The 25886-nt window shown below is 43.7% G+C and overlaps 1 protein-coding gene across 3 annotated transcripts; it reads right to left on the bottom strand.

Moving 5' to 3' along the window:
* Positions 1–3549: 3549 nt before the first annotated feature.
* LOC139576765 (transcriptional activator MN1-like) lies at positions 3550–24677 on the bottom strand. 3 transcript variants are annotated; one of them, XM_071403201.1, is made up of 3 exons: positions 23232–24677; positions 19424–23099; positions 3550–5223 (listed from the first exon to the last, which is right to left on the bottom strand). In XM_071403201.1, the coding sequence occupies exons 2-3, from the start codon at positions 23019–23021 to the stop codon at positions 5012–5014; spliced, it is 3810 nt and encodes a 1269-aa protein (XP_071259302.1). In that variant the 5' UTR covers positions 23022–23099; positions 23232–24677; the 3' UTR covers positions 3550–5011. The 3 variants fall into 3 exon arrangements, 2 of the variants coding, with proteins under 2 accessions (XP_071259302.1, XP_071259300.1); XR_011675168.1 differs by adding an exon at positions 13410–13943 and having other exon boundaries at positions 5135–5223; positions 19424–24677; XM_071403199.1 differs by having other exon boundaries at positions 19424–24677.
* Positions 24678–25886: the final 1209 nt, after the last annotated feature.

The raw sequence follows: 25886 nt of genomic DNA, 5'->3' as shown, positions 1-25886 counted from the left end.
GACAGACAGGTACAGTAAGGTGAGACAGGTAAAACAAGCAGACAGGTACAGAAAGGTAAGATGGATAGTTGAAGTCGGAAGTTTACATATACCTTAGCCAAATACATTTAAACTCAGTTTTTCACAATTCCTGACATTTAATCCTAGTAAAAATTCCATGTTTTAGGTCAGTTAGGATCACCACTTTCATCACATTCCCAGTGGGTCAGAAGTTTACATGCACATCATTTTCTTTCAAAATAGATGATGCCATCTATTTTGTGAAGTGCACCAGTCCCTCCGGCAGCAAAGCACCCCCACAACATGATGCTGCCACCCCCGTGCTTCAGTGAATTATAAGTGAAATAATCTGTCTGTTAGCAATTGTTGGAATAATTACTTGTGTCATGCACAAAGTAGATGTCCTGACCGACTTGCCAAAACTATAGTTTGTTAACAAGAAATTTGTGAAGTGGTTGAAAAACAAGTTTTAATGACTCCAACCTAAGTGTATGTAACTTCCGACTTCAACTGTAAATCAGAGAGCCAGGTACTGCAAGGTGAGACAGGTCTGAGATAGGTCTTCTGGCTGGTACACACAGACAAAAGTGACTGTTGGAGGAAATCTGGCACCTTGGCATGAAGCAACACAAAGCACAAAAGCGGCGTTCAAGGTTTAGTCAATAGAGCAGCACTTGAACTGCTGTGTGTTCTGTAAGCAGTCACCCAACCCTGACGAAAAGGTTTGGATGTATCAAGCGTGTGCTATGCACTCATGTGTCAACAATACTGCCAAATACCAGTCAAACCAGTATCATCGAGGGCTGACGGGAGAGCTTTGTCTTAAAGACACACACGTCTAAAGACGCATAAGGTTGAGTAGTCCCCCTTTTTATACAAGTCAAAATAATACAATAATAAGTTGTAATAGGCCTTGGGCTGTATTGTGACATGCAATGTGGATTGACACTGCTAAAAATAATACATATGCCAATGCCCAATAGCGCATGAATGCATTAAATGTCACTCTTACCCAAACACGGATAAATATCTCCACATGACATCTATCCATCCATGTGTGTGCGTGTGCGTGTGTGTGTGTGTGTGTGTGTGTGTGTGTGTGTGTGTGTGTGTGTGTGTGTGTGTGTGTGTGTGTGTGTGTGTGTGTGTGTGTGTGTGTGTGTGTGTGTGTGTGTGTGTGTGTGTGTGTGCGCACACCTCCCACTGTGCACACACTGGTTGAATCAATGTTGTTTCAACCTAATTTGTCAACGTATTGTGACATGGAATGTACAGGGAAAATACAAGGATTTGCAAAAAGTAGTCAACTTGTTTTGAGGGTAAAATTTTTACCATAGAATTATGTCATCATGGTTACCAATTGTCAACATAGACAAACCTTTAAAATATGTTGAATTTGTACCTTTGCAACAACGTCAGATCGTCAACAATATATCCACTATCAGAAAAAAACTGTACGTTGAGCAGCACCTCCTACTGGAGAGTTGATCTTATCTACAGCTATCTATTTGGCTTCCCGTTCAGGGTTTTAACCAAGCCCAGCCCAGCCCAGCCCAGCTTAGCGTTCATATTTGTCACTGACTACTACCAATGTGCTATTGTGAGAATGATTATTGAAGGATCTCTTATTAACTAAATAGATTCACTGCTATCGAAGTCATTCTAAAGGGTAGGTTTAACAGAGCAAATTAAATGGAACTATTCTTTATAAGTCATATATCATAAATTATACTAGGCCTATATAGCATCTGCTAAGTAACTAACTGCTATTGTTTCAATTCAACCTAGGGTTCAACAAAAAATAGACAATACATATAGGCCTAGGGTTGCAAGCTTACGTTGATTTCAAATGTGAATCTTCAAGTTAATAATTAATATGTTGGATTCACGTCTCCATCTCAAACTTTTAATGTAATCTCTCTCAACTGCAATCCAAGTCATTTTATTGGTCTATTAGATGAAGCACAGTGATAACACATTAAGTTGTTGTATACATACAAAATATCTGACATTGTATTCCCATTTGAACTGTGTTGTGCTTGTGGACGGTTGAAAGTGCCGCGATAGCACATTTAGATGACAACCAAAGCAAAAACCTGTCATTGTTTTTCCAATGGAATTTGGTCGTGCTTTTAGATCGTTGAAAGCATAGTGATAACACATTGGGAATTCAACAAACTTCTGGCTGTCTTTTTAAGGGGGTGAATAAAGTTTGAAAGAGGTTCAGAACTTTTGTGAAACAGCACAGTAAAAAATATATGGCAAATAGAAATCAAACTGGATGGACATCAGAAATAGATGGGAGAGGTTGAGGTTAGAGGAAGGAGAGGACTAAAAACAAACAAAATATAACTATTGTATATAGTATGTATAAGCTGGAAGTAGAAACCTAAGCGTTGTTGTTCATTAGTTTACTCCAATTAGGGGAGGGGTGGTAGGGTTAGTGGAAAATAATAAAGGAAAACACATTTAAAAAAAATATATATATGTATGTGTATTCATATGTACGTATATGTATGTGTATATGTATGTATAAGTATATATATGTGTGTATGTACTGTATGTATATGTAGGTGTATTTATGTGTGTATGTATGTATGTGTGTATGTGTATATATATATATGCATGAATCTGCAATGTTAATCTGCAATGTTAAAGCTGATCTATCACCTACAATATATACATATATATATTTATATATATATATTTTAAATCTCATTGATCAAATCTCAACCAAATATTACCCAAATGTACACGTTGAAATTATGTGGTGTGCCCAATGGGCTATTTGTGTTCTACGTGCAGGGAGTGTGTTGGTGTACATGTGTGCATTCTTTCCAGTACAGAAGCTCTACAAGGCTGATACAGTGTTGTGTGTATGTGTGTTGTGTGTGTGTTTCTCCCAGGCAGGCAGGCATGCGATGGCGGGATGCAGGCTGATCACCAGCCCTGATAGACAGCATTGATGTCTACACCTCAGAGGTGGCCCACGGGGGAGCTATTGATTACCATTAAGCATCCATGCAGATGTCCCATAAAGGGCAGGTGAGTGAGAGGGGGAGAAAAACAGATGGGGGTGGAGTCCGAGAACAGAAGGAGGAGAAAGAGGGGGGGTGAGTCAGGCAATGAGGTAGACATATAGAGCATGCAGAGGAGAGGGAGAAAGACAGTGAAGTAGTACTGTAGGCTAAATCATTATTTGGCTTGATCGTAACTACAAACCTTCCACTAAAAATATACTATTTCATATCTTTCTGCCAGTTTACTTTGTTGTTGTTTTCTGCTGCTATATTAGTCCTCCCGAAACAAACTTGTCACAATGAATATCCCTGTGTAATACAGTGTATGAGATATCTTTTGAGTAGAGCGATATTTCCATTATTAAATGATTTTAAGTCATAAATTGTGACTTTATTATTATGACTGATAAATATAAGGGGAAGGTGATACCTAGTCAGCTGCACAACTGAACGCATTCAAACGAAATGTGTCTATCGCATTGAACCCAACCCCTCCGCACAACGTTAATAAAAACAAGCAATCATCAAATTCACCATTAACGTCATATTTATTGTTATTTAGTTACTCAATAAAACATATACAGATATATACAATATGCAGAAAAACAGACGACTGCACTTTACATATTATTAAAAAAAGAAAACAGAAAAGAAACTCAGTTCGCACGTTGCCGTCACAGTCCTCCATCTATTGTTTCAGAAATTCAAATCCAACAGAAGCTTTATTTAAAGATTACAAGATTGCCTAACACACAGCAAATGTTCTCTTATTTTACATGTGCAATACCAATATTTTTTTTTAAATTTCCCTTATTAAATTGTTCTTTGACATCCCCTACTATTTCCATTGGCTGTATTGTATACCTGTGTTGGAGCCCAAGCTCAATAGAAGAGGAAGGAAGTGAACGAGAGGAATATGTATAAAGAAATCCCTTTTGCTGATACCTTTTCCAACCCCAAAAACAAACAATGTATCTCTCCATCTCCCTCCCTCCCCCTGCTTCAGGGTTCAGGTCAGATCTATTGAACCAGGATCTTGATTTCATTTGAGGAGGGTAGCCTGCTGAGGCTGTGAGGTACGGTGTCTCAAAGGGCCAAAATCTCATCAGGTTCCTGTGTCTCTGGCTGACAATGGGCTTCCCAGGCCTGAGGTTTGGTTGGAGGGGAGAGGTCCTGGTGACAGGGCTGCTCTCCTCCCTCTATACCCCTGAGAGCCATGGGAGGGGGGAAGGGCTGGTTCACACATCCTCCATACTCTGGCTGACAAAGACCACCAAAGTCCCTCAACGGGTCAGTATGGGTCAGGGTGGCTCTGCCAGACCGAGGCCTGGGCTCAGTGATCTATACGCTAGTCTGGGGCAGGCATAGTGGGTAGTACCATCTCCAGGCCGCAGAGAGAACCATGGCTAGAGGGTAAAGGTACAGGGGACAGCTCTAGTGGTGAGGATGATCACAAAGGTCCCAAATATTATGAGGCTATTTTCATATCTAGAGAATATAACCAAACAGAGATTCAACACTGATATTCCAATACAGCCAAGGTCATTTTGTCTTATTGTTTCTTCAGTTTTAGTTTTTTCTTTTCCTCCATTGACATTTCTCCTTTTTTCTTAAAAATAAAATAAAATAAAAATAGATTGATTTGTGGTTTTCCAGATGTGGTCACCACTGACTAGAGCCCAAGCTGTATAGTCCAGCGATGCATGAGTGAGTGTGTATGTGTGTGTGTCCAAGAGTGTGTTTGTGTGTGAGTGTGTATGCGAGCATGAGTGTGTATGTATTGATGTGTGTGTACGAGTGTGTATGGGTGTGTATATGTCTTTCTCTCCCTGAACAGGCGAGAGCCGATGCAGTAGCCTCATCATCAACACCTTTATGTCGTCATCATCATTGCTGTCTTCATAGTTGTCATCTGCCACTGACTCTGACTCTCCCTCTCCCTCTCTCTTCATCCGATGTTCCCTCCATCTCTTGGCCTGGCCTGGTTGTGTTCAGGTCAGGGCCGCCACAAAGGTCCCAAAGCGGTTGGAGATGTCGGAGTGCAGGGAGCGCCAGGAGGAGACGGTCCCCCCTCGGCCCTTACTGTCCCCGAGCTCATCTGTGCAGTGGACGGACAGGCACTGCAGGTGGCTCCCCCCATTGCCCCCTCCGGGCCCCTGGGCCCCCACCCCTACTCCAGCCTTACTCTGAGACAGCTCCGACTCTGCACAGGAGAAACAAACACAGAGAGAGGAGAGGGTTAGTGAGTGGGCCAGCACTGAGGAACACAGATTTAGCATCAACAACCAAAATAAACATACTTGGTTAATATGTAGATCACATTAGAATTAATCATAAAAGCCCCTTTATAAATTAAATAATAATTGTCACATCCCACTCAAAATCTGTCCAGTAAAATTACCTTAACAACTCCCCCCCTTTCCCACTCTCCATACTGCTGGCTGGAAAAGGACACTGCTCTAAACCCATGCCCCACCTTCTCCTTGCCTGTGGTAACCACACAAACACACACACACAAATGTAGTCCTGGTCCTCTGTGCAAATGGGGAGCGCTCCTCAGTTACCTCTGGTCGTGAGGTCAGAGGGCTGACCTCTAACCCTACTTGACCCAATTTACTGGTATAATGACCCTGCTGCGGTATCGACCCCACGTCACCATCGTGTCAAAGCCCACATTAAATGGCCGCACCAAGCTTACGGAAAATCCATACATAGGTTTATCCAAGGTCGTATAAAAATCACCCGTGCGATTCTAGAGGAACATGGGGAACGCTGACTGTAGAGATGTATAACCCATTCTCCACGTCAAATCGCTTGTGTCGTATAAGAACTAATGAGTGAGAGCAAAATTGACGAGGACAGAATGTGCTAGGCTAAACTATACTTAAAAGCATGGCGTCACGTGTCATCTGCCATGATATAGACCCACAGCATACTGAGAGAGAGAGAGGCGAGAGGAGAGACGGAGAAGAAGAAAAAGGAAGAGAGTGTAGGTAGTCAGACTTTTACTCTCACTGGTTTCAGAAAGCCCTATTGGTGACTGCAACATTGCATCATTTGTTTAGGGTCTGCCTCCAAGCACGCTCTGAGCATTAAATAAAGAGTGTGTGAACATGGTGGGATACCTGCTGTAAAAATCTATCAGGTTATTCCCATCTGTCCTTAGCACTCAAAACACTGTTCTGCTGTGTTCCTCAGACACCCCTGTTATGTTACTACTGCAACGACAAAGACGTTTGTCTGAGGCCTTTGAGTGGGAGCGTAGCTGTAGAGACAGACAGGCTCTAAACAGCTCAGACATGCTGAGGTTCAGGCGCCAGAGACGGGAGAGACTATGATACACACTCTGCTCTGGGCACAGTGCCTGAACATCACACCACCACTACTCCACAGATCAGCCCACCTCACTGTTCAACAAAGACAGAACGGAAGGAGAGAGAGAAGAGAAGAAATATGACCTCTCTGTGTCACTCTCTCTTCTCTCTCTTCCAAATTACTTTTTTGTTTCTCTCGCTCTCTGTATATATTTCTCCCTCACTTTGCTTCCCCGGAGCAGCTATGACGTAATGTTAACAACACACAGCCTGAGAAGCAAGGCCAGGGCAGGACAGAGTGGCAAAGAGGACAGGGAAGGAGAAAGGGTGGACAGGCTAGGGCCGGGAAGGCAGGGAGGCAGTGAGGCAGCCTTGCCCCCCAGCCTGTCTGGGCCGTGACCACTGGAATGGAAAAGCGGAGGGATTTGGTAAAAGGTCAGGCAGCCAAGCTCCCGCATCTCTCTCCCTCCTCCTCCCCACAAATCAACCAGGGACTCCGGAGACTGAGTGGAGCGACTGTGGGGGAGAGAGGAAGGCAGTGGGGAGAGGGAGGTATGGGGATTAGTGGTGATTGTGGCAAGGGCCAGCGTTTGCCAGAGGGCCCTGCCATACACCACTGAACGGACGACAACCACACTGGGTGAGCCTGGACCACAACTCCTCCTCCCTGTGCTTCCTCCTATCATCGACACCCCCCCCAGCCCCCGCCGACAGCCCATGGTAGCTGGGTACAGCAGGGTCCGCACCGGCCCGGATAGGCATCCAAGCATTCCCCTGGCTCTTTGCTGATACACAGAAATCTGACAACACAACCACAAAACACACCGCCAACCACCACCACTGCCATATCCACACCACCTCTCAGCTGTCGCTCCACACACACACACACACACACACACACACACACACAGTCTGCGTGGTCCCAAAACAGACAGACATGGCCCCCAGCCTCATACATGCAAGGACAAGGACTGTAAACATCAAAGTAAGCGCACAGCTTACACATACTCAATACACATACTCAATACACACACACACACACACACACACACACACACACACACACACACACACACACACACACACACACACACACACACACACACACACACACACACACACACACACACACACACACACACACACACACACACACACACACACTGTCATCCACTCCCACTGTCCCAGAGCCATGCTCAGATGTGAGCTCACGTGACAATGTTACTGACATTTATCAAAATAAAAACATCCGCATTACCAGTGATTACCATCTATTTCACATAAAGAATAATTTACCATGTAGTGATTGTCCACCAGTTTACTACTTTAAAAATATATGTTTTTATAATCAAAACACTGTGCCTCTCAAATGGTGTTATTAAAAGCAGAAAAATAGTGCTCTTTATAATGTTTATTGATAAAATATAAAGCTCTCTAGTTCAGGAGTAAGCCAGGTAATTGACCAGCCCGTAGTATTACAATACAAATGGTATTAGAGTGTCTGTGGATATTTCTAGTTAATACCCTGGGAGCCGAGAGAGATGGGATTTTGGTAGAAAATCGACACGCTACACTTATATATTAAGCATTATCCATGGCAGCGTACTTTTTCAAAAGTGGAAACAGCGGTGTGAAATTTTACATCACACAGATCTAAATCCCAAATCACTGTGACATTTTACAAGCTGTGGAATCTTGTTTTCAATAAAAAAAACTTACAGGTATCTTGTTAAGGCTGTTCAACGACTCACATTATATTGCCAAGCAGCATACTGTTCATATCCACAGTAATAGCTCAATGATAGGCTATTCATCTCAGAGAATGAGTGTTTAGCTTCAACACACGGGGGAATACCTAATAAAGAAGGAAACAATAATACCACAACCAACTAAGCTGAACCGCAACTACAGTTACATCCCTAACCATATTACAACATCAGACAAGATTACCATGGCAATTTAAATGCTCAGTTTTATATGATACACCTCTATTTCTCGCCTGTTTCTAAAAGTGATGTAATTCTGTGTGATTTACAGTGGGACTCCTCCACGTAGGCTTGTAGAGCCGTCTCACTGACACACAGACACAGCTAGTGATGATTTACACAACAATGCTTTCCACTAGTGTCATGAAGAGAACATGCACAGCAAAGCACACTGCTCAGTTTCTGTTTCTCTGTCTGGCTGACACCAATGTTTCGCAGCACTGACGACCTGACACTAGCACACATGTCATACCAGCAGTTCTCCACGTCTGTAAACAACACTGGGAAGTTTCCTTATTGAACGAATTAAATGCATTTGTAAATTAAGTATTATGATAGCTAAATATGTATTATGTGCCAGTCTTTGTGTAGGGTGCAATGAAGTAAATACAATAATACACTGTGTGTGTGTGTGTGTGTGTGTGTGTGTGTGTGTGTGTGTGTGTGTGTGTGTGTGTGTGTGTGTGTGTGTGTGTGTGTGTGTGTGTGTGTGTGTGTGTGTGTGTGTGTGTGTGTGTGTGTGTGTGTGTGTGTGCCTTGGCGTTCACTGGCCTCGCTTTCGGAGTCGAAGAGTTCCGGCCGTCCCATGCGGTAGCCCTCTGCCCTTTCTATCCCAAACTATACTTCCATGACGACACTTCACGTTTAACCCCTTGCTCCCCAGGGCTCGACCCCATCCTCACTGAACATAAACCAGCCCAATGAGCCTCTGCACTCTCTGACAAAAACACCCAGAGGCCTCTGCTCCTATGACAGTGAGTGAATTCAAGTCAGATTCCTTTAGCATAACAACTAACACTAAAGCCATGAGAGAACATTCTATGTCCGGGAGCACAATGCACACATCACAATGCATAGATACAACGTCTGGTTTTCGACGATGTGAGGAGTGATGGTAAAAAAAGAAATGCCTAATTTCCACTACAACAAGGCTTAGTTTGGTCGTTTAGGTCTTTTAACACTTTTCTTGAAGGTTTACAGTGCCTAAGAGCAGGACCTGTGCTCCGGAACCTCAGGTACCAGCTACTGCGCTAAGCAGATCGCCCAGCTGAGCAATGACAATGAGACTGTTATGTGACCGCTTAAAGTCAGAATGACAAAAAACACCAAATAATTAGTCCTATGTTCTCTGCTTCCAACTAGGTGTGTGAGTGTCTACAGGAATCCCTGTTTGAGAAATAAGAGGACAACCCCAGGTACCTGATGGTGGCCTGGGGGTTGGTGATTGGGGTGGGGGAGTATGGCATGGGAGGCCTTCTACAACCCCCCCCCCCCCCCCCCACCACCACATGGTGACCTTTCCCTCAGAGTAGGGAGGATATGGAGAGGAGCGGGTACATTTCACATGCGAGGGCACAGGGGTTATTTTGGATTGAATTTCCTCTCTGTTCCCTGGCAACAAGAAGGACAAAAACTTGCCCAGGCAGGCAGGCCTTGGCTCGGTCTCTCCTCCTCAGCCCTTCTCTAGTACACACACAACTCCCCCTCAGGCCGCAAGACGCGCTTAGGAAACTAGACACAAATGGGAACACGGGATGTGATTTAGTACCTCCTGCATAAATCAAAACCATGTCCAGGACCTGTCATCCATGTCATCCAAGTAGGTGACATATTGATCTACGTCTCGCTCTCTATTTTGTTTCAGCCTGTTACTACACACTCTGTTTATGTATATTTGGCCCATTTGGAAACCCCAACCACTCATGACAACAGTGGGAATTTAGGGATTATGAGCATCTGTTAGGGAGGGGCTGGGAGGGGGGGGGGGGTTATCGAGGCTGACCTGCTCAGCCCCACGACACTTAACATGCAATCTATATTTCAAGATAGTCCTCAGTTGAAGAAGTTAGGTTGCCAATTTACAGAAAGTTACATTTTCTTTTCACATATCTTTCTTTTCGTGTGATAGAAATTGTTTACAACTTGAAATCAAATGACTGATTATAATTGACTGAAATAATAATTGTCCTTTGAAAAAAGAAATACATTTACCCTTGATTGAAGAAAATAATGATATTTACTTAGAAATTAACATCATATGATCTTCAAAATCATAAGCACCAGTTGCACAAAAAAAGATGTCAAATGTACTATTTTTTCAATTTTCAACTAAGCAACAAACCTTAAAAGAGTGCAATCAAAATGTCTATAATTATCGAGGTAAAAGCAGTGGTGTAAACTAACTAAGTAAAAATACTAAGTAAAGTACTACGTACGCAGTTTTTTGGGGGTATCTATACTATATTTATACTATATTTTTGATAACTCTTACTTTTATTCCACTACATTCCTAAAGAGAATAGTATGTACATTTTCCCTGACACGCAAAAGTACTGGTTACATTTCGAATACTCAGGCAGGACAGCAAAATGGTCCAATTCATATAGCACGTTGTCATCCCTACTGTCTCTTATCTGGTGGACTCACTAAACACAAATACTGCTTTCGCAAATTTTGCCGCTTGGTTTGCTTAAAATAAGAAATTTGATGTATAGCATTTACTCACAGAACGGGACCGCCGAGTGTTGAGGCGCGTAAAAATCGTCAGTCCTCAGTTGCAACACTCCCTATCGAGTTCCAAATTGCCTCTGGAAATGACGTCAGCACAAGAACAGTTCGTCGGGAGCTTCATGAAATGGGTTTCCATGGCCGAGCAGCCGCACACAAGCCTGAGATCAGCATGCACAATGCCAAGCGTCGGCTGGAGTGGTGTAAAGCTCACCGCCATTGGACTCTGGAGCAGGGGGAAACGTGTTCTCTGGAGTGATGAATCATGCTTCACCATCTGGCAGTGCGACGGACGAATCTAGGTTTGGCGGATGCCAGTAGAATGCATAGTACCAACTGTAAAGATTGGTGGAGGAGGAATAATGGTCTGGGGCTGTTTTTCATGCTTCAGGCTAGGCCCCTTAGTTCCAATGAAGGGAAATTTTAACGCTATAGCATACAATGACATTCTAGACGATTCTGTGCTTCCAACTTTGTGGCAACAGTTTGGGGAAGGCCCTTTCCTGTTTCAGCATGACAATGCCCCCGTGTAAAAAGCGAGATCCATACAGAAATGGTTTGTCGAGATTGGTGTGGAAGAACTTGACTGGCCTGCACAGAGCCCTGACCTCAACCCCCTCGAACACCTTTGGGATGAATTGGAATGTCGACTGCGAGCCAGGCCTAATTGCCCAACATCAGTGCCCAACCTCACTAATGCTCTTGTGGTTGAATGGAAGCAAGTTCCCACTAAAATGTTCCAACATCTAGTGGAAAGCCTTCCCAGAAGAGTTGAGGCTGTTATAGCAGCAAAGGGTGGACCAACTCCATAGTAATGCCCATGGTTTTGGAATGAGATGTTTGATGAGCAGGTGTCCACATAATTTTGGTCATGTAGTGTATCTTTACTTTTACTCAAGTATGACAATTGAGTACCCTTTCCACCCCCACCCCCACCCCTGGTTAAAAAGTATAGTTCTGTGTGGTATAATGACAGTATTAAGCCATAGTGCCCTCAAACTCAGCTCTGGACCTCAAAGCCAGACTCCAAACTATTGTTTCTAACATCTGAATGTCTAAACTGACCTGAAAAATATAAAGAGTCCAGAGAATGGAACTGGGTAGAAAAGGAAATATTTATTTTCTCTCTTTCTCGCTTTAGAAATTATGCAAATGACAGCCATTGACATCCTGCTTGCCTCGAGAGTGAAACCTCAGATGTTCCCAGAAAAAACGGAAACTTCTTTCCATCTTGCTCGCTTTTGCTATCACTCCATCAGTCTCTCCTCCTCTCTCCCAGGAGAAATAGCTCTGGTGTCATAACTCATTTGTCAATTTGTCAATACAAATTAAAGACGCCTGACGACTACCTGTATGCCAAATAGCACAACTGCTGCTGGAGGCATGACAACACCTCCACACACACTGACACACACATACACACACACACTGACACACACACACACACACAAACACACACACACACACACACACTGACACACACACACAGACTGACACACACACACTAACATACACACACTGACACAGACACTAACACGCACACACTGATACACACAAACACAGACACACACACTAACACACATAAACTGACACACACATATCCCTCCATTCCACGCGCTATCCAAGGGGAATATTCACCACACGCACGCTGAGACAAGTTTGAGTTCATTTCAGTGCTCTTCCCCAGGGAAAACAAAATACCGGATGAGCTGCTATTTTGAAGAGCAAAAGGCCTGACACCTTTGTTTATACTTTTCTCTCTACACCAGTAAGAAAGATGTTTTTTAACACAGCTCCTTTGACTGTCACTGGTTGTAAATGTCTTGCGAAGCAAAGGCCTCAGCATACAGTGGACACACACATACACACAATGATCTAGAAACAAAATATTCAAACTAGATTTTACACACTCCAAAGTACAGGCAGAAACGATGAAAAGTATTGTTCTGAGCTGCAGTATCTGTAAGACAGAAGACCACACAGCTAAACTATGCTGCTCCTGCGCTTGCCTGACACTCAGATGGACCAGTATTATAAGAGCTAGCAGCTCCTGGAAAAATTGCAATGGTTTTGTTTTCATCGCATGCCATCAGTAGTGATTACTACAAATCTATTGGGTTAAACTGTGGATTACTACAACCTAGTAAGGGTTGTCCTTCAATCAGACCAAACGGACTGCAAGCCGGCCAAACTGACGTGGAGCTAAAATAAGTTGCGGTGAACCCTGACATAACTAGTCAGATACTTTAACCATACCGTGATGAATTCTCAGAGCTGGAGCTGAGAGTAGTGTGAGAACCAGCACAAGAGTTTATTCCAGCATACAAGACACCTGAGAAAATAGTTTATTCCAGCATACAAGACACCTGAGAAAATAGTTTATTCCAGCATACAAGACACCTGAGAAAATAGTTTATTCCAACATACAAGACAACTGAGCAAAGGTCTGAAACCACAAGCCTGTGACCAAGTCTGCATAAATCAAACATGATGTTTACAGCTGAAAAACCCACTCTGTTAACTTTCCATATTTTCATCTCTCTCACATACACACACTCACACAAACACACACACACACTTACATGGTAAAAGCAGTCCTAATGCCCTCTGATTCTTGCTGATAGTGTAGGAATTGTGTGATATTCTTTCACCCCCTAGGGATTGATCCACAAAGGAAGACAGAATTGACTTTGCAAAGAGACAAGAGGAAGAATAAACACATATTCCAAAAAAAGGTAGAAAGATCCAACTTTACATTTCTCAAAGTCTTCACTTTCACGATATTTACAGCTAACTATAATATGATCCTCACATAAGAAAGTCTAACACCTCATTTTTCTTCATTATCTGTCAATAACCATGTCAACTGACAGGAGTTCCACGGGATGAATTGGCACTTTTGGCAACAATATTACCAGGACTAATTTATGTGATTATGATAACTATTATTATTACTGCAGTATGAGAAAGTGCAGGCAGTGCTACACTGTCTGGCCGTGTGTTGTTGAGGAAGTCAATACGGAACACCTTGTAATGATGAATTTGGAACACGGACCTCCCCAAGCTGTTTTCTCTTCATTCAACCAAATGTCAATCACATCTTTAAGAAATCCCATCTTTAAGAAAGGAAATACAGGAAATAAAAATGAGTCATGTGATTTGTGAGTTGTCCACAGAGTGAAATGTCAATAGACCAACAGAGATGGGAAAGTGGGGTAGTCTTTTAGGAATATTCCACTTTCTTCCCAGGTCGCTTTAGGTGGCATGTCAATACTCCTGTTTTTTTTCATGCTTAGACACCCCTAATCAGGGTGTCTAAGCATGACAAGTCCACTCTCTACCCACTGCTCTCCTACCTGCCAACAGCAAGCTGTAGCATCCTCAACCACCACTAGAAAAGTGACTGTGTTTCATGGGAGACCATGTTCATTAAGAGGAGAGATCCTCACACTGTATGTACAAAGTGATAACACACCGTAAATAACAAAACCAACACAACTTTCACTGTGTGGTCAAAACTGAAGCAAAAACTCTAAAAATAAAACCAACTGAATCATTTCCTAGGGCGACAAGTTGCCTGTTATCAAGAGTGTGCATGTCTTTCAAAACAAACCGTCAGGTCCTGGCTATGATATAAGGAGCAGAGAGGGAGAGAGGGTGAGGGAAAAAGACAGATGAAAAAGAAGAGGGGGAAATGTATTCACTCATCACTTTGGTGAAAACGCAGCCAAGTTCCTTCACTTCACGGACAACGGGCATCTTTAGTTAAAGCAGGGTCTAAAGGCCCCATGCCTACAGCAGACATTACTGTGTCTTAGTGACTAGCTTTGGCTGCTTGGTATCACACAGATCGGATACGTTATGGATGGGTCCAATTGGAGCCGTTACTGCAGAACATATCACTTTCTAAATAACCACAGTGGGACCTCATACAGGAAAAGCTGAGACACACTGTGTGAACAGACATCAACACATAAAATACAACAATCACATTTTTGTTCATTTTGTTCTTTAACAGTATCGTAATTAAGCAATAATGCACGAGGAGGTGTGATATATGGCCAATATACCACGTCTAAGGGCTGTTCTTCTGCACGACGCAACGCAGAGTGCCTGGATACAGCCCTTAGCCATGATATATTGGCCATATTCCACAAACCCCCGAGACGCCTTGTTGCTATTATAAACTGGTTACCAACGTAATTAGAGCAGAAGAAACACCAGGGCTAAGGGCTGTGTCCAGGCACTCTGCGTTGCGTCGTGCGGGAGAACAGCCCTTAGACGTGGTATATTGGCCATATACCACACCTCCTCGGGCCTTAATGCTTAATTATCCCATAGAAGCTACTATAGAATGACCTGTACAATGCATTAATTGCATTATCAAATTCCATATTCCTATGAGGCACTTGTGGCACCAAGCTCTGGCTTGAAAACATCACCTATACATCCACTGGCACCATTACCATTATACCTGATAATACAGTCTGTTCTGTGATCTCCAACTCCTGCACTGGCTGAGACCTCACCTATAGTCACAGAGCCCCAAACACCACAGGTCCTTTCCTCCCAGTGGCATTACCACCCGTATCCCTGCTAGACACAAGGAGGCGTATTGCCAAATGTCACTGCAACCATCCCCCTCCCCAAATAAACACCGGCCCATAACCCACCTGTCTCAATTGGGCAGTTAAACTCAACTTCCTGTAAAAACACAGAGTGAGGCCTATAAAGCGCCCAATTAACACAATCACTCAGGACTCCCACTATTAAAGGCCCAGTGCAGTAAAAAGGGTTTTCCTTTGTTTTATATGATATTATACAACAGCTGATGAAACTAACACTGTAAAAAAAAAAATCCTGATAATTGAAAATACAATCTACAAATGACCTTTTAATCAGCAGGTTTCCATGGGCGGGAGTTTCGGCTTTCCATGGTGACATCACCATGCAGTAAATTGGTTAATAGACCAATAACAATCGGAGTTCCAAACCTCTCTGCCAATAACAGCTAGTTTTCAGTTTCCTCATTCCCAGACAGTGCTAGTAAAATTATTGCTAGAGAAATCGTTTTTAGCTAAAAAGCTATATTTGCCCATTTAAATGGAAATCTATTACAGTAAGGTACTTAATTATTACCCAGAAATAATTTGATATTGATCTAAAAATGGCTGCATTGGGCCTTTAAAGCTGCTCCCAGGATGTCAGGACCTATGCAGACCCCCACCCCGTCCCCAGCTTCAGGACACTGTGATGGGGGATAGGACAGTGGCATGAGGACAGATACCAGGAGAGAGGGTTGCCACAACATTAAACTAAATTGATGTGATACACCCCTGGTGCACAACACCTAAAAGGGTGTCATATGATCAACTTCGAGGGTGACATGGAAAAATTATCAAAATGCGTGGAAAATGTTTTACTTCAATACAAATTATCCATATGATCAGACCGTGCTGCTTAGCAAAATGTGCTGTGTATTCAATCAAAATGTGTGATCTTAAAACGTTTTAATTGATTAGCCACATCATACGGGAATAAAAAGGGAGCATGATCAAATTGTGATTTAAAAAAAAATACAATTTGTTTTATTTCTAAATTGTATACCAGCTATCATTAGCGTTAAAACATTATTATTATTATTATTATTACATGCTAACTATAATTTATCTTGTGAATAGTAGGAATACTGATAACCTTGATAACTAACAAGACAATTTAAAAAGAAAACTACATAACTATGTTAAACTTTCACTGTAACTTAGCAATAGGGCAGAATCCAGGCACAGGTAATGACCATGTTAGGGTTCACCTGTTAACCAGCTGGTAGACTTGCAACAAGACATCAGAAACAAAGCTAAATAGTCTCCATGACTTGCAAAAACAGACAAAAGCCTACATTCATCAATATTTTTATTTAACTTCTACACAACTCAAATTCAAAGTTCCATGAAATCTTTAAAAAATGACTTTTAGAATTCAGGGATTTAGCATTTTGCAAGAGAATATGTCAAATAATTTCATAACTGTTCCTTGATTGTGCCTAGGTGTAATATTTAGGTTAATACACATTTGCCACTAAAACCATAAGGCGCTATTTGTGTTTATCTGAAACTTATACTTTCATTTGACTGCAGAGATATTTGCGCGTCTCTGAAACACATCCAATTCAATCTTAAAATCAAGCAACACACCTTAACCCTTTTTCATCTTTGCCGTCTGCAGCACTCAAATGAGAAACTGTCAAGAGCCATGATTTGTGCTAACTAGCTATCGATTTCGCCCAAGCGACATGCGTTTCGTGCTTGCAGGGAGGGGAATTGGAGAGGGAAACATTTGCGGAGATAGTGAGGAGAGACGGGGAGAATAAATACTTTAACAAAATCGAGGTGGCCGCTGTTGCTGTGCATTTTCTGTAGAATAGCCTACGTGCGCCTATCTTAGACATATGGGTCTTGAAAAAAATGGACAGAGGGAGAATGTGGCCGGTCTGGTTGACCTCTGTCTCCTAAACAATGCGCCTTGATCACAGATTCCGTGCATGGAGCCCCCTCCCCTCTCTGCTCCCACAGTTAGCCAGAACAAAGGGATATTGAATAAATATGCGCTGGGGGCTACCTATTCACGTGAGAAAAGGCGTTTTGGTGGCTTGTCTCTGGCCGTGGCGATTTAATTATGCGTGTTTCACTGCTGCCCCGCCGCCTTTTGCAGCACTGACTGACTACAATTTCTATTTATCTATAGCTTTTGTAATGTCCCATACAAAAAGTGGCCTAACAAAATACATCAAGACACAAGAGGACATTACATTTGCACAGAAACATATCCCACCGTACGATTTAAAGAGGACATGCACCAGAAATATTGAATTAATAACCTGAATATAAATATGAAGTAGGCTTACGTTTGTTCTTTGTTTAATGGATTGGTGGAGCAGTCAACAAAAAGTCACTTCAGCACTGAATTAAATTGAATGTGCTTGTTGTAGCTATAGTCTAGTCGCAATATAAACAATATAGGAAACAATAATGGGAAATAATAATAACCATAAGCATAATTCACACATTTTCTTTAATTTCCTGTTTATGAACTAAAACAAACCAGAAGCCTTAGGTATGACCGGTAATGTAAAGACAGTAGAAAATGATTTGTGTTGTTTAATGTCAAACGATGATTGACAGCCGCTTTCAAACCGCTGACGTAAAATGTAAAGCGCCAGCCAGCGTCTTTAATCACGCTATACCAATTTCAACAAGCACTTAAAATTATACAACAGTGTCGTGGTATAGGATACTAAATAGATTTGTTTTTCAATTATTTACAGAAAGAACCATTTGTATACCGTGACCAACCCATTTTTTCCTAAACCAATGCAGGCAGAAAAACTGTCTGGCAATAAAATAGAACCCAAACTTCTAAACAAATTACAAAAACTGAATTATACTTGCATTCTTATTATTATTCTTACTCTTATTATTATTACTGTTGTATTATTGTCATTGTCTAATACTATTACCATTTTCAATGTAAATCTTTCCATTCGAGGACACATCATATTTAGGAAACACAAAGTTGATAAATAAAAGCTTAAGATACTCGTTTATATTAATTGCACTTGACAACGCTTCCCTTCTCAATATGGACTAATCTAAAATCAATCCAGTCTCCAATCACGTATTTTATCCCGTAGTAATAACAAAAACAAACAGATATGTGTGAATGGGAAACCCCGCGGTTAATACGCATCTCCTCAGAAACTATTAATCTTCTCATTGTAGTTGTTCACTCTGAAAACCCAGATAAAGAACCACAGGAAATGTTTACTTTTCTCGGGCTGTTATTTTGAAGTCCCTCTACAAGAGAAGAATCCATTACAAGCACCAAATAATACGTTAAGGATGACTTAGAACAACAAATCTAAGTACAAGTCAATGTTTTTAAATGTTCCTGGTTAGTGCTAGGTATTTAATTTCTAATCGTTAAATAGCCTGTGGTCCAATAGCCTATCCCTTGTGTAAAAACGATTAAAAGTCAGAAATTAATTATTTATGTTTCTACATGTAAAGCTCGATTCGAGTAAATACCTGATTTATATTTTTCAATAGAATATGTGAAACATAGAACATTGAGATTTTTGCCTCTCAAAATCCACAAGACTCGAAGTTACCGAACAACCCTCCACGCTGTCTACAGTGCTTAGGCTATACTCAAAGACGGCAGTGCAAGAAGAGAGCCTGCGTGTCTCCAATTCAACTCATGCAAGTTAAAATACTAATCTTATCATATATAATCTTGTAGCCTCCTATATAATGATATTGTCCACACCACAATATTATATTGACTTGAGATAATCATATCCTCAGAAACAGATTTCCAAATAACTGCCGACATAGGCTACAAGCACAAAGGAAGTCCTTGGTGACTTATTTTAGTCTAGAGTTTAAATAATCTTTTACTCATCTGAGGCAAAACAACACTATGTGCTGATAAGTTGATTGACTGCCATAAAACTGTGTGTGTGTGGACAGTAATAAGACACTAATAGTCAGATAGTAAAACAATGTGGCAAATATGATCATAGAGCATATTGAATTACCTTCTTTGCTGTTATTCTGGCTCTTAGTTTTTTCCCAGGGTGCCATGGCCTTGTCATCATCTGGCCCATCCATCATGGCCTTGTCGCTGGGCACATACCAGGTGGCGTGCTGCTCTGCCATCAGAGTGTCAAGGTCAATAGTGCCCATTGAGCCCTTCCCAGCATCCGGGCTGCAGCTCGCCAGCTCATTGTCTTCATTCTGTGAGGGACAGTCGCCACTCTTTTTACCATTCTTCATGGCCAGGGGCTGGTCCTCTGAGATGCTGAACTGCTGCCGCTGCAGCTGAATCTGGGCCTGCAGTATCTCCAGAGGATGGATCTCGTCCTGGCCAGAGGTGCTGGATGGGGTGCGTACCTGCTCCATCCCAGGTGTGCCTGGGTGACCGACTCCGTTGCCCACCGTGCCCCCACCAGCACTCAGTCCATAGCTGTCGGGTGTCGAGGTAGTGTGATTGGTGATGCCCTGCATGCCTAGGGGCTTCTGCCCATTCATCAGGCCATGTTCCCCCCTCTGCAGCTTGGGTGAGACGGTGATGTGCGGACTGCGGTTGGGCTTGGTGACAGGAGCACCTCCTGCATCTGAGCTAGAGGACACCTCATCCTCATTGACGTAGTGGGTGCTGACATCGTCAGGAAGGTCCACGTGCGGTGAGCTACTGTTAGATTTGGTGACACTCTGAATGCCACTGTCCAGAGAAGACATCAGGTCTGCCTGGTCCCCCAGCATCTGGTCATCTCCCTTTCCCCAGGAGGGGGACGGGAGGGGTTTCTCATGGGGCGTACCCCCACCCCTCTCCCCAACGCCAGCTGAAGGGGGTTGCTGGCCTGGACTTACAACAGGGTTTCCGCTGTCAGAGGAAAAAAAGATCCCAGGGCTCACATGCCCGCTGTCCCTTTTTCTCCTCCCTCTCCCTCTCCCATTCCCTGTTGCTGCTTTCCCCTCACTGCATGGGGTAGCGTCCATGTTGTAATTTGGGGAGAGGGCACTGGCTTCCCCCTGCAGCGTCTGGTTTTGACCTGCAGGCTTTATGTTGCTGTTCCCAGTGCCAGGCATCTGGCTGTTCTGGGAAGTGCCGCTCTGAAAATACTCAGGACCAGCACTGCCAGTCCCGTTAGCTGTGCTGCTATTAATGTCCTGCTCCGTCTGACTCAGTTTTCGCTTGCCCTCATTTTGGTTCTTCTTGTTGAATGTTACGTTTAGGTTGGGGGCCCCTAGACTAGCTATCATGTTCTGGCAGGCTGTGGAAAGGGCCGCCAGGCAGCTCTGCCCGAAAACATTGTCTTTAGTGCTGGTTTTGCTAAAGTTCCCCAGGGAGAGTGCCCCAAGCTTACTGACAGAGGACCGCTGGCCTGGGGGGAACTCAGATGGAGCAGGGTAGCTCCCTGGTGAGGTGTTCACCCCCTGGGGATTGCTATGTGGTGGCCCTTGACGGTTTGTCCCTCCGTAAGGAAATGTTGGTTGAGCTCCCATGGAAGGCCCGGCGGGGAAGTCTGCTGGCCGCCTATCTGATGGTGCGTTGGGGTGTCCTACTCCAGCTCCGGGGGACTGCATTTGGGAGAGGTTGCCCATGTTGTTGCCAAACTGGGGGTGCATGCGAGGGGAGTGGAGGGCCTGTACATGCCCATCTCCAGGTATCCTCATTGGCTCCTGCATGCCCATCCCATTCATGCCCGGCCTGAACATCATACCAGCTCCGTTCTGCTGCAGCCCCATGTCGTGGGCCCCAGCCTCCCCGCCCGTTCCCCCCATACGCCGTGACATGATCTCTCCTGGTGGGTGGGACCCGGGGAACCAGTTCTCCTGAGTTATATGAGGGTTCTGACCCTCAAAGTTCGGCATCCTGCCTCCATTCTCCCTGTCAAAGTTGGGCTGAGGCATGCTCCCCACTGGGCCTCCATGAACCATGGGGCCCGGAGGCACGTCGCCGTGGTGACCTAGCTGCTGCAGGCTGGGCTGCCTCATCCTCTGCTGCTGGTTCCGAGAGGCCATCTGCTTGATCATCATGGCCGCGTTCTGCCGCTGTTGCAGAGACTGCTGCTCAGGCCCGGCATGCTGGAGTGGACCCGGGGGGAAACCGTCTGTTACAGGTGGGGTGAACTCACCAGGAAGGCCAGGGTAGGCCGAGGGAGAGAGATGGTTCTCCATGCCCTGCGCATTGTGCATGCCACTACCCCACGTGCCACAATTCTCTCCTCCCTGTGCGTTAGGGAACTCAAATCTGGGCCTTTTTGCCATGTTCATATAAGGACTGTCAAAGTGTTGCAGCCTCTGATTCGGAGGCTGTTGGGCGGGAGGAGGGGGAGCCGGCTGTTGCATATTAAACATGGGGTCCCCATAGGGGTGCTGGCCCCTATTTTCCAGTCTGTGAATAGGATACTCAAACTGGTTGTGTTGGCCAGGCATCATGACGCCACCATCCAGCATGTTGGTGTTGGTGGAGCCCGACTCAGACTGGGGAGGCCGGGGGAGGCCTGGGGGGCATGAGTTCTGTCGTGCTATCAAACCAGCCTGCTGCTGCTGCTGCATGAGAGTGTGTCTGGCACTGACCCCCGGGTCCATCCCCACTGGCATCTTACGGCCATTCCCAAAGCGCTCAAAAAACACTCCATGCTGTGGGGGAGGCTGAGGCTGCTGGGGCTGTGGGGGTGGCTGCTGGTGCCCTTTGGAGATGCCCTGTATACCCGGTGTCCGAGCCATGGCAGGGTTTCCAGGGAAACTGCCACCGGCCACCGGCCTTCCTGGCCCAAAGTGGGGCAGCTGAGACTCTGATTCTGATGGAGAAAATACAGGTACGTCAAAATGTCCAGTTGGGGGCTCGCTTGGGAAATTATACTCTAATCCCTCCACAGCACCCTGATTGGGCATCCGTCGAGGCTCCAGACCATGGGTCTCCGAGGAGGAAGAGGAGGAGGAGGGCAGACCATGGAAGGATGCTGCCCGGTTAGGTGACTGGTCCAAGGGTAGACAGGGGGCAGGGACAGCGTGGTTGCCGCTTGGGGGGCCGTGGTGCTGGAACTCAGGCATGTTACTGGATCTTTGCTGCTGTTGCTGCTGCTGCTGCTGCTGGGAGAAGCTGTCCCCTGCCTGGCCCTCAGCAAGGGGGTCAAACCCCTCTCCAAACCCCTGCTGGGGCCCCATGCCGTTGTTGTTGTAGCCCATCAGCCTGCCACCATGCAGGCAGGATGAGGCTGGGTCTGGGCCTCCAAAGTTCCCACTGAAATGAGGATGGTGTTGATGAGGGTGAGACTGGTGGCCATGGGGATGGCCTTGATGAGGTTGCTGGTTGTTAAAAAATCCATGCATGGGTCCTTGCTGCTGCTGTTGCTGCTGGAGTCCACTGCCAGCATGCATGTCTGAGTGGCCCCTGGGATGAAAGCCACCATACTGCTCACCGTTCATGTTCATATTGAGCCCAAGCATCGGAGGCTCGTTCAGAGGGCCCATGCCCGGCTCCACGGCACCAGGCGGGCCTCCTGCATGAAAGCCAGGGCTTTTGTAATGGGAGCTCATGTTCAGTCTTGGCTGGTTTATGTTTCTCTCTGACTGGCCAGGGTTTCTGCTATTAATCTGAGAACCAAACTGCTCCAGCCCAAACATACTTCCCTGCTATCAATCCCGCATGACAGCCAGCTCAGCTGGCATAGGCAGTCTATCTTAGCCTCAGTTTTCCTTCGTCTCCACACAAAAAAAAGAGGACAAAAACGAAAAGAGATGAGAAATGCCTCAATAGGCCAGATGGGCTATTTTGATATCTTAAAAAGTTCTGATTTAAAAATTAGACAGTGGATCTTAAATCTATTCACTCACCCAATGAGTACTCATTGTGTTTTCCAAAATCCAATTTGCACCTAAAGTGTTGCGAGGAAAATAAAAGGGAGAGAACACTACACGTTTGTCCAACGAAGCACGCACATAGGCTACAACAGTCTGTCCTTGCTCGTTCCCGTGTATTTCTACAGGCGTTTGGTTTCCATTAGTTTACAAATAATACAAAATATATTTCACTTGCAATGTGACTTCGATATAATATCATATTCCAAAGTTTCTGAGCACATTTCTTCTTTGTAAACTTGATCAAACCCGTTATCTAATTTATGACAGAGATCACAAGGCTTATAAACATTTAAATAAACACATAACAATTTTCTTCGTCAACTTGATTACTCCAGCTGTTGTCAAATGTCCTAGGACGCACAGTTTGGAGTGTCCTTTCAAGATCCCTTTCTTGAGAAATCCACCGGCAACCGGCAACCTGCACAAGTACAATTCTAATTGGTCGTTGTTGTAAAATCAAAATAAACAATTTCCCACAGTTCTGGGTGAAATGTCTTATAACTGCACCATTAACAATTCTACAATTTCAAGTCTGCGACAAAGTCCGGAGGGAAAATCCAGCCCAGTCATGAGGCTATCAGGAAAGTCGCTTTTGCGCCACCGTGTCCCCGAGCTTCCGACACGCACTACCCGCGGCTTGACAACATGGTCCAACTGGTCCTGGTCATGTGCCCTCCAAGCACGCATAAGGCGCGGAACCTCTATTGGCTCTTTCCCTCACTCTCTCACACTATATAACGCAATCCTTCTGCTCCTGACTCTGGTTTGGTCTATTCCAGCTGGGAGCGATTCACAGATAGATCACACTCTTGTCCGGCGCTTGGCGCTGTGTGAGATCAACGCGTTCAGGGAACCAGCAACAAGTTTTGCATTCCGCAACCAATTCCATCCATGAGGTCCTAGCCAATCGGAGGCTGCGGAGTGCCAGTGCAGAGGGAGGATCCATCTTTTAAGGTGGTCCAAGATGTGGATGAACGAGAGAGTAACGTTAGTGTATTGAAAGAGCACCGTTCTCCCCAACTAAAGTGTATTCGAGTCTATGCCAGGTGTGTTACTTGCTTCATTGTATTTTAAATGGTCTATGGCCATTTTTGCTTTTTATTTGAGATCAATCTATTTATTTTTTATAGAGCACATACAAATCTGAATGAATAAACGCCTTTATGTTAGTATATTATGTTATTTGAATAAACGCCTTTATGTTAGTATATTATGTTATTTGAATAAACGCCTTTATGTTAGTATATTATGTTATTTGAATTAACGCCTTTATGTTAGTATATTATGTTATTTGAATAAACGCCTTTATGTTAGTATATTATGTTATTTGAATTAACGCCTTTATGTTAGTATATTATGTTATTTGAATAAACGCCTTTATGTTAGTATATTATGTTATCTGAATTAACACCTTTATGTTAGTATATTATGTTATTGATAGAAAAGGAGATGTAGGAAATTAAGCTACGCTCAATCAAAGAGAGAAGATCTCACAATAGCTTTGGTTAAACAAATGCCAGGGCGCAATCACTGGCCCGGAGTTTGTCATGTTAACGCACTTTAAACAGCAAATTAACATTTCCATTCAGATGAACTGTACATGACCATAATTCGGTTTACCTTATAAATTAACAAAGCACATTTATGTTATGTTTATTGGCATGAAGGGGAAGGCAAGAGAAAAGACCAAGTCAACCTTTCTTATACTTAGGCTACTGTAATATTCAAGCTATGCTATTAAAACAACTCTGAAAATAATGAAATGTAGGTTATGTGCATCACGCTATTTTCAGAAGCGTAATATAGGCCTATCTAGGCTAATCCTAAAACATTGCCATCTGAGGTGTTTTAAACGGACTGGCGTATCGTAGCACAAGAGGTGCTGTTCTTTGATTTAAAGCCTGCTGCTAAGAGATAATATGTAGCAGATCAAAATTCAAGCGCCAGTGATAATAGTGACATATTGAGATAAAATAAGGTTTCACATACGATCCAACCACAGGGCCGTAGAACTGTTCAAATGATTATGGACTTTATGGACGATTGCATGTTTACCTATTTTAGGTGATATAGTCAATAGTTAACACCTTTATATATATATATATATAGAGAGAGAGAGAGAGAGAGAGAGAGAGAGAGAGAGAGAGAGAGAGAGAGAGAGAGAGAGAGAGAGAGAGAGAGAGAGAGAGAGAGAGAGAGAGAGAGAGAGAGAATTGATTGGTTACCCCACAAAAAGAATCCCCCTTAAAAGATCAATAGCATCGGATCTACTGGAAGGATACCATAATCGATAACAATCTTTAACACTTTAAAATATTTCACATAGAAGTCTTTTTACATTTGGGCTTTACATCTGCAGAATTGAAATGGCATCAACTACCCCTATATTTTATAAAAAGCAAAGTAACCCACTGTGAAATGTGCATAGTTCAAATTGGTAAAGCACGGGAAATAGATAATGGACCACAGTGAACATAATGTGACCCATAAGAAATTAAGGAGTTATGAATTAACCTGGCTATAGTTTTATGTTATTTTACGTGTTGCTAAATATATTGCGGCAATTCAAATGGAATGTCTTTATCAACTTTTGTAGCCTATATATAAGTATATTAATAATGTGCTCGA

This window comes from Salvelinus alpinus, chromosome 5 (assembly GCF_045679555.1).
Source record: "Salvelinus alpinus chromosome 5, SLU_Salpinus.1, whole genome shotgun sequence".
Lineage (NCBI taxonomy): Eukaryota > Metazoa > Chordata > Actinopteri > Salmoniformes > Salmonidae > Salvelinus > Salvelinus alpinus.
Note: the sequence above shows the minus strand (reverse complement) of the source record. Positions and strands in the feature narration are given on the sequence as shown.

Bases quoted from the DNA above. Each gene is read 5' to 3' on its own strand.
- LOC139576765 (XM_071403199.1), bottom strand. From the start codon at position 23,021: ATGTTTGGGCTGGAGCAGTTTGGTTCTCAGATTAATAGCAGAAACCCT. The intron at 5,224-19,423 runs GTAATTCAATAT...TCTCCTGTGCAG, and splicing joins CCAGAATAACAGCAAAGAAG to AGTCGGAGCTGTCTCAGAGT.